Genomic DNA, 9964 nt, shown 5'->3' on the forward strand with positions numbered 1-9964 from the left:
TTTTTTTTTTTTAGTTTTATTCATTTCAAACGGGCCAGATCCGGCCCGCGGGCCGTAGTTTGCCCACGGCTGGTCTAGGAGATCCGTCAGCCACCAGAACTACGATTCCCAGCATTCCCGGTGCTCCCCACACTCTGGGCTTCTGCTTCAGGTCCTGGGGCTGCCGCCAGAACTACTATTCCCAGAATTCCTGGTGATCCCCGCACTCTTGGTTTTCCCTTCCTGTTTTGTCTCCATCCAATGGCCTCCCACTCTGCCAAGTCCTCCAAGCTGCCAGCTCTTCCGCTCCACTCTCCGCCAGCTCTCCCACTCTGCTCTCTGCCCAGTGCCTGCGTATGCAAATTAACCCATCTTTGTCGTGTTAATTTGAATACTCACTCCTGATTGGCTGGTGAGTGTAGCAGAGGGACGGTCAATTTACATGTTTCTCTTTTATTATATAGGAGATACACACACACACACACACACACACACACACATATATATATATTTTTAAAGCTTAATATGCAAATCGACAGAATGGCCGAACAGTGCAATGACCATCCTGATGACCTTCCAGATGACCTTCCAGACGAAGCTGGGCTGCGAAGGCCTACTCTTGCATGAATTTCATGCATCAGGCCTCTAGTATGTCTATATAATTATTATTAATTGTTAGGCATTCCTAAGCTGAGAGCAAACTAAAGTTTCTTAATACTAGTATTATTGTCTCTTTTTCCATGTATTGTTTGTAGGTTTTGCTTCATGGAACTCAACACTACATTAACTGGAGTGAGAGATTTGTAACTGATACATCTTCACTGTGAACTACTGACTTTTGCCTAATTAAGTGCCCTTCCCTGCACTGTTTAAAGTTTTCCCCTTGAATTTCAACTTGTCTGATTTTAGGCTGGACCCCTAATTTATTTTCATATATTTATTTGAATTCAACCCTTCTGAATTACCATTTTAGATGTATGTCTTGCATACAGTGCAGGCTTGATCTTTGCTATGTGATACAACCTGAAGTTCTTTATCCTTTATTAAGGTAAGCTTAGGCCATTTATATGTATTGATTTATGTGTTTGGTATTAGTTGTCATATAATTTTATTTTGTTTTTTTTTATAATTTCTCTTAAGTTTTTAATGATATAGTCCATTTTGTGTGTGTGTGTGTGTGTGTGTGTGTGTGTGTGTGTAGGTACTTCTGATATGTAGGTTTTTTTCTTTGTGTACCGTTATAATGACAACTTTATATAATACCCTTATTGTTAGTTCTATTTTAGATAGTGTCTATAAGTTTCCTATTCTGAATAGTAACGAAATTTATTTTCTCTTCCCTCTTTTTTCACATTTTCTGATATTTATTGATATTATCTTTGTTAGTGTTTATACTAGTACCAAAAAGTATGTTTAAATTGCTTAAATGATAGATCTCATTCCCCTAGTATAGGTCATACAACTTACCTTTCACCTTTCATTCTTGACTCCTATTTTTGTTAGCTGGATCATTACTACATTTCCAGGATATTTACACTCGGTTTGATACCTAATGTTACATGAGTTTTTGTCTTATTTTTAGAATTAAATGCAGTTAATGCTTATTTCCAGTTCTTTGCTGTAGAATTTTATGATTTCTTGACTGGTTCAAATTTAACCTCTAGTTGTTTCCTCAAAAGGAATCATGAGAACAAAATTGCTTGAAGTGTATTTTTTTCTATTATCAAAATTCATTTGTAGATTTTTTTATTTGAGAATGGTATTGTGAATATAAAATTCTTGGTTTACAACTTCTTTCCTTAAGGATCTTATAGTTTACTTCACTACCACCTGGAGCTGAGACTTTTGTAGAGAATTTGAAGCCAATCTATTTTTTTCTCCCTGTAAGTGATTTGGTCTTTATGTCTATTCACCAAAGGATTACTTTTCTTTACAATTGAGTAACTATACTAGAATATGTTTTGTTGTTGACTATTCTGAAACAGTTTTCCCTACCATGTTTCAAATACATAGCTTGAAGTTCTATTTTTTTCTTGAAAACTTTCTCTGACTTATACCTTTAAAAATGTGTTCTGCCCTCACTTTTTCTTTGGGTACTCCAATTATGCAAATAGTGACTCTTCTTTTACTAGGTATATGTGGACACCTTTAATTTCTCTCCCACAATCTTGGAGGAAAAAAATGTCTATCCTCTTACCCTAAATTAAACTCTCTACCTGAGTTCTAGTAATCCTTCTTTCCTGTTTTTGCTGGAATTTTTCTACATCAATCAGGCCTCATCTCTGCTGTGAACTTTCTCCAATTGCACTGGTTCCTTTCTCTTAGTCCAGAAACATTGCCAAATCTCTCCCAACTACAAATTTCTCCCAACCTTAAATGCCCTCTTACCTTCACCCCTATCTTCTCTGATCCTTCAGTAAAAGTTTTCTAAAGTAGCTTATTACTTATCACTCCCATTTCTTTACTTTCCATTGACTCCTCAACCAACCTGGCTTATTCTCTGAAACCTATCTTGCTTATCTGAAAAACAACTTTAAGTTATAAAAACCAATGGATCAAGATAATGAGAAGACAAACCACAAACAGGAAGAAAATGTTTGCAAAAGAGACATCTGGTAAAACATCTAAGTGTTATTCAAAATGTACAAAGAACTCTTTAAACTCAACAACAACAAAAAACAACAACAAGCTACTGATTAAAAATGGGCCAAAATATATATGTAACCTTATGTTCACTGCAGCATTGTTTACAACTAGAGGCCCAGTGCACAAGATTCATGCACTGGTGGGGGCCGTGGCCTGCGGGGATCGACCACTGTGGGAGCGCCACTCATCCTGGTCAGCTGAGCAGCACTCCCACTGTGGGGGCACACTGACCACCAGGGGGCAGCTCCTGCGTTGAGCGTCTGCCCCATGGTGGTCAGTGCGCATCATAGCGACTGGTTGACTGGTTGTTCTGGTCGTTCCGCCATTCAGTCGCTGGGCTTTTATTATATAGAATAGCCAAGACATGGAAACAACCCGTCTGTCTTTCAGTGGATAATTGGATAACGAAGATGTGGTACATATATATAATAGAATATTATTTAGCCATAAAAAAAGATGAAATACTGCCATTTGCTATAACATGGATGGATCTTGAGAGTATTATACTAAGTGAAATAAGTCAGACAAAAAAGACAAGAACTATATGATTCACTCATAAGTGGCATCAAAAAAATAAACAAAAAGAAACAAACTTATAAATACAGACAATAGAATGATGGTGACCGGAAGGGAAGGGGGATGGACCAAGAGGGTAAAAGGGGTCAAATAGGTGACGAAAAGAAACTAAGCTTCTGAAGGTGAGCACATAATTGAGAATTCTCTGACCAGGGGAAGGATGATTCTAGACCAGCCGTGGGCAAACTACGGCCCGCGACAAAAAGAAACAAACTTATAAATACAGACAATAGAATGATGGTGACCGGAAGGGAAGGGGGATGGACCAAGAGGGTAAAAGGGGTCAAATAGGTGACAAAAAGAAACTAGGCTTCTGAAGGTGCGCACATAATTGAGAATTCTCTGAACAGGGGAAGGATGATTCTAGACCACTGTGAAGCAAAGGTCATAGACATCAATTAGTTCTCTGGGACTGATTTAGAAACTCCAGATGTGTCAAGAAACCCTCCTCCCTGCCTCCCCTTGTTCAAAATCAGAACAATCATGAAGTACAGTCCTCAAACTGAATTCAAAATGTAAACCTGGGTCCTGAGTAAGGAGATTAGGTCAAGTGAGTAGCCTGCCTTGGAAGGAAGTTAAACACCTGTAACACCTGTACCCTATTCTGAGCAGACTTAGGACCTGAGGTGAACCCAGGAAACCAGGCAGCCTCTGGCTGTCCCTGATTAGCATGCACACTAATTGAGAAATGGATGAACATACAGTTCAGGTGCTTCAGGAATTTTTGTAGGGCAGAGATAAAAGAGGCATATTGGTAGTGAAACCCAAATTAGTATTCCCTCCATTAAAAATCATTTCAGGCAACACACCGGAACCTCTACTTGAATCTCTGTGGATGGAATAAAAATGACTGACTGACATGTGGCAAGACTGCCTGTCACTGTCAAAGCTACTCCTGTCCCTCTTGGAGTAAGGATGAGCTCCCTCTGGACTCACACTGCTATGTGCCTCTGTGGCAACATTTGGTCACTTCTGTGAAACCCAGGAGCAAACAGCAATGGATGGTATTCCTTGGTCCCAATCTCCAGGGCAGAATAGGCAGACTTATGAATCCAGGAGCAGGGACTATCCTGGTCTCATCACAGAACACTGCTCTCAAGCCAGATTGTACTGATGACCCTCTGACGGCTGGTGCTGTCCTGTTTGTTTTGTAAACTAAGAATGTTGTTCTGTCTGGTAGTGTGACATCAATTCCTCAAGAAGGGATAAAAGAATAATCTGCATAAGCAATTCAAGTTAAGAAGTTGTTTCTAACAGTGAGCCAGGGGTGATGGTGGGAGGTACACAAGATGTTTGCCTTCAAGAAACTTCTCAACTAGTTCATCATGGGCAATTCGTTTAATGTCTCATTTGCTATACTGTGAACACAGGACCCACAAATGTGAATATGTTATGCATCATCCCTTTTGGAAAAGCAATGCATCACCATAGAGAAATGAGATCTTTGTAGGGAGAGTAATAAAGTAAAATATTTCAGCTACAGTGTGTATAATAGCCTCTTGTTAGACAAAGGACTTTAGGTGTCATAAATTTTAGATTATGGCAGTTTCTGTAAGGAAGCTGAAAAGTACTCTTGATGAATAAATATGTTTCCTAAGACATCTGTCTGCATAATCATACAGATTTGAAATCTCAGCATCCTACACAATAATGACACATTAAACAGATGAAATTGTAAATGGGAAAAAGTGTTCACATTCTTCATTACAGAGTTATACTTAGATATGCCATTTCAACTGGAAAGCATAGCTAAATGTTAAGCATGTCTTCTCTCTCCACATTTAGTGCTAAAACAACCAATGTGGGACTTGTCAGCTTAAACTACATATTGCGTTGTTTGTGTCCACGTGAGCACTACAAAAGAAAAGGATGCTATTGCTGGAGTTCTTTTTCAATAGGCGTGGAGTTTTACAAAGGCTACTCATTGATGCAAAGACTGTGAACACAACAAATAAAATCCAAATACAGTCTCCGCACTCCCATCCAAATACAACACTTTATTTTGAGCAAGTGTAAGGACATTTTGGTTTACAATAACATATGCAAAAGGTTTAAGTGCAACCTATGCAGAGTCAACCAATCCACTCAAATGAGAAATATTTCTTTTTGTACTTATTTGTAAAGAATTCTGCATAAATCAAATTCCTTTGGCAAACACCTGTTACGTAAAAGATCCAGGCCTAAGTGTTGTTGGGAATGCAAAGATAAATAAAAATGGTCCCACCTTTCAAAAAGCTTACAGTCTAATATAGGAGACATTATATACACAAGTAACTATAATACCAGGAATAAAGCAAAATTTGCTTGAAAAAAGACACCCATCAAGGACAAACGGAAATGAGAGAAGACTTCATACAGGAATGACATTAGTTTCAGATCCTGAAGGATGAGGGGAGAGGAAGATGACAAAATGACAAAACAGCAGGAAGAAGAGCACTCGGAGCAGCATGGAAGTGGAGAACATGCTAAGGAGCACGGAGCAGCTCAGTAGGAGACCTTATAGGAGGGAAGAAACTAATTCAAGAAAAGTAACTGGTCTCAAATAAGAAAGCCTGGACTCACTGTAGGATAAGAAATAAATATTGATTAGAAAATTTAACCCAGAAAGACCTAGAGGGCACATAAGCAATACAGCCCATTTGCACAAACATATTGATTATATAAACGCTAGTGCCCCAGGGCACAGATTTGTGCACAATGAAAGGAAATTAATTAGAAGGTGGCCGGCAGGGCTGAACTGGGCGAGATGGGCCGGACAGGCCCTGGAGCCAACCTTCCTTGGTCCCTCCCTGGCCCGCCACACCTGGGCCGGCGCCGCGGCTCAATGGTTGTCTGTGGAGTGAGCGGGGATCCCTCTGGCAGGTGGGGTTCCCTTGGCCTGGCCTGCGAGGATCCAGCTAAAACTGGCTCTCCGACATCCCCCAAGGGGTCCCGGATTGCAAGAGGGTGGTTCTCAGGTGACGCACCCTAGAATCGGGCTCCTTTCTCTCTGGTTCCAGGTGGGTCACCTGAGAACCGCAGCTGCCAAGTCACCACAGCTTGGCAGCTCCTGTGTTGAGTGTCTGCCTCCTGGTGGTCAGTGCACATCAAGCTACCAGTTGGACGGTCAGATGGTCGCTTAGCCTTTTACATATATAGATACTGCCCATTAGCATTGCTTATGTATAAATGGGTAAATAGTAGGCTTCATTCAGGGAATTAAGTTATCATCTTTCTTCTAAGGACTGAGAGCATCAAGTGGATTTAAAGTGATGCCAAAAAACCCTGAATGAAATGTATCCCAAACTATATTTCTTGGGCACAATCAAGACACATTCATCCTTGCCATACAATTGAAGGTAGAAGAGAATCTAAATTGTAAGTTAAAACAAAGAAGGGGAAAAGTGTAGCTCTACTTTATGGTTTTAAATTGTCGTCTGGGTTTAATGAAAAACAGAATAAAAATTATGCAGATAATAGGCCAACTAGTAGCTGAACAATTCGAGAGACAGGGAAAATGGAAATGCTTCATAGTTTGGCCATCAGGTGGCACTAGTCACTCATTATAGAAAACAGCAGGTACTAAGGGGTGAGCTAGAGAAGCAGTTAGGAACAGATTACTCCTTCATTTACTCAGAAAGGAGAAAGTGGAGTGGACTGTTTCAGAAGCACAAGGAATAAAGAGGGTCTTGGCTTGCTGACACAGCCTATTAATTATATCTTGAATTTGAGCTCACCTATTAGATTTATTAGAGAAAACGCACACATTTCCCTAACAAATATGATCTGTTTGTTGCCTTTGTAAATGTTCTCGGGTTCTTTTTGTCTGTATTTATCCTGTGAGAGCATGAGATCAGTGCTAGAATGAAGCAAAAAGGAAACAAATCCCAACTTCACTATTTAAAGATGTGTGACTTGATTCAAGTTAACTTCTTTGAACTGTACTTCCCTCTGTTGTTATAATTGATGAAATTAGCTGGAATGTGGTGAGGATTTTATAAGACACCATCTGTTGAAATGACAGCTCTGGACCTAGCTGCTTCATTTTCTCCCAGAGGAACAGGTCCAATCATTGGAATACCTCTTTTATTGGAATAGTGTTCTAAGTCATTGTGGCTCTTCTCTAACTAGGGCATCCTGTGGGTGGTGCTCTTAGAAGTTAGACTGAGTCACTCTACACACCAGTGGAGGATATGAGGGGTGGAGAAGAAGCTGTAGCTGAATTCTCATACTCGTACCATAATGCTACCCTGTCATTATTCGATCCCTCCTGGTTGTCAGTGACAAAAGCCCAGAACCACAGAATCTAAGATCCAGAACAGTATTTGATTTATATAGTCAACTGTCCAATTTTTAGATCAGGATACCTTCTGCCATGAAAGTTGAAGCACAAGAGAGTAAGAAGTGGGGTGTGCAAATTTAGGTCATTTTAATACTTGCTTCACAAGTTTGGTCAATGGATAAGTAGGCATTTGTAATCAGAAGCAGGATGAGAGAGTAGGAGGTGTGCAAACAATAATTACCTGGCATGCCTCTAATTATTTCCTGATATTGAGATGCTAGGCTTATTTTCACAAAATGGGGCAAAGAGAATGGCGAGCAATCTATATCCTTTGAACTGGCAGAAGTAGGTTTCTATTTGAGTACTGCTAAACATCTTTGTTTATATTTGAAACAGACTGAACCGGCAAACCTGGCTCAACTTTTTATGAAAAAGTCAACTACCGAGAAAGAAAGAATAAACAGAATGGATGGCCCAAATCTGTTATTCCACCAGCGACCATCAATCAAAACCTCTACCTCACTAATGAATAAAACATCCAATCCTAACAAACAGAAAGGTAGTTAAGACTTCATGATGGGCACTGGTACTTGCAAGGGCCAGCTCTGGCCTTCACCTTATAGGGAAAAAACAACAACAACAAAGATCAAATCAATTCAGGTTGTGCTGAATGCCTCCACAGAGCTACCAGGAGTGGTAAACAAAATAAGAAACAGAACAAATTAAGACATTCCACAGTGGAAAGATATGACTCCACCTAATTATTTATGAAAATAAGCACAGGCTGTGATACCCTTCTTTACTTCTGACCTGTTATAAAACCCAGGACCAGAGGCTCTAAATTTGTAGAAATTTGAGCTGCTTTTAGGGTGATAGGGAATGCATAGGAGAATGTATTCCCAAAGTGACTATCAGTATTTTCCCCCAAAGAAATCCTGAGACTCCAGGCTATAAAGGAGGGTCAGATTTCTTTGGCTGTGATATGCAAATCAGGTTTCAGATGGCAGCTGATTTGCATGGCAGATCCCTAGCAAGGGGGGAGCCCAGGAAAGAAAACAGAAACCGGGGTAAAAAAGAAGGCTGCCCTAGCCGGTTTGGCTCAGTGGATAGAGCGTAGGCCTGCAGGCTCAAGGGTCCCAGGTTCGATTCCGGTCAAGGGCCTGTAAGTTGGATGCGGCACATCCCCAGTAGGGAGTGTGCAGGAGGCAGCTGGTCGATGTTTCTCTCTCATCGATGTTTCTAACTCTCTATCCCTCTCCCTTACTCTCTGTAAAAAATCAATAAAATATATTTTTTAAAAAAAGGAAGGCTTATCTTCTAAGAGCCCAGGAATACACATAATAATAAGGCATTAAATCTAGGGGGGTCTTACCTCCCTCTCTGCAAAAGACTTTTCGATTTGAATGAGCAGTTTATGTCCTGACATGTAGAGAGGGGTCACACATTTGGACATAGGTGGCTGACCTTCTCAAGTGCTATTTGAAGTTGACATGCTATACTATTAAAAATTATTGAATTTAGGTGCCAAATCCATAAAGGAAACAGAGATCTAATGACTTTATTAGAGCAGAGATTAAAACAATATTTCTGCAAATTTTCCTTCACTTGAAATTGTCATGGTTACCTACATTTACTGATAGTAATGTTTTATTCATTGAATTTTCTTAACAATTAAATATGATTCTGAGTTTCTGTATTAACAGGCTAATATTTTTTTAAAAGAACAACTCTTTACCTAAAAATTCTGCCCTTAAGGAAGAAGTTTAATAAATTTAAAAGAGCCTAACCTTTGGAGTCACACAGACTGGTGTCCCAGTCTCTGCCACTTGACCTTTGACATTTGGGGTGACCTCTATGAGGCTCTGCGTGCATTCCTAGAATGGAAATAAGCTCCCTGTTCCTCACACGGGGACTCAGATAACACATTCCAGTATTTTTTTAAGAACTCTCCTCCCTGTCTGGCCCCCGGGAGCCATTGTGGCTCACCTCTAGAACAGTCCTTAGGTGTCCAAAATTGGGAGGAGGCGACAAAAGAGGATGGAAAAAAGAGGTTGAATGCTTAACCTGGGTAAACCATTAGTCATTTGCACACACGAAACCAACAGCTCAAGCGTCAGGGTGGATTTTGAAAAGAATTAACTGCTTACCTCCAGCTGCTGTTCTGCCAGTTGATCCTGATACCTTCGGACTGATTCCTGAAGTCGCTTCTCTTTCTCATTTTTTGATAGTGATACTGTGCTCATGGTGCCCAGGGGGATGGGAGGTAAGCGTTCCGCCTGATGACAACTTCACAATCAACAAGTATAAGAGATATATAATAACATCAGGAGGGAACATAAAACTATTTACTGTCTGTAAAGGATTATTTACTTCTACAAGCATAAAAAGTCTTTATGTCTTATTTCCAAAATTTGAATATAAGGGAAGAGCATTGTATTGATGACTTTAGGAAATACAAGACCTTAAATCATGAAAAAGAGCTTAATGGGGGGGGGGGGGGGG

The 9964-nt window shown here is 40.1% G+C and overlaps 1 protein-coding gene across 1 annotated transcript in view; it reads right to left on the minus strand.

Annotated features, from left to right (window-relative positions):
- MORC1 (MORC family CW-type zinc finger 1) overlaps positions 1–9964 on the minus strand; it is a 144524-nt gene that overhangs the window by 48347 nt on the left and 86213 nt on the right. Inside the window, exon 17 of the mRNA XM_014540912.1 lies at positions 9610–9748. Within this exon, the coding sequence (XP_014396398.1) occupies positions 9610–9748 (139 nt within the window). The remainder of the gene's footprint in view (positions 1–9609; positions 9749–9964) is intronic.

This window comes from Myotis brandtii, unplaced genomic scaffold (genome assembly GCF_000412655.1).
Source record: "Myotis brandtii unplaced genomic scaffold, ASM41265v1 scaffold106, whole genome shotgun sequence".
Classification (NCBI taxonomy): domain Eukaryota; kingdom Metazoa; phylum Chordata; class Mammalia; order Chiroptera; family Vespertilionidae; genus Myotis; species Myotis brandtii.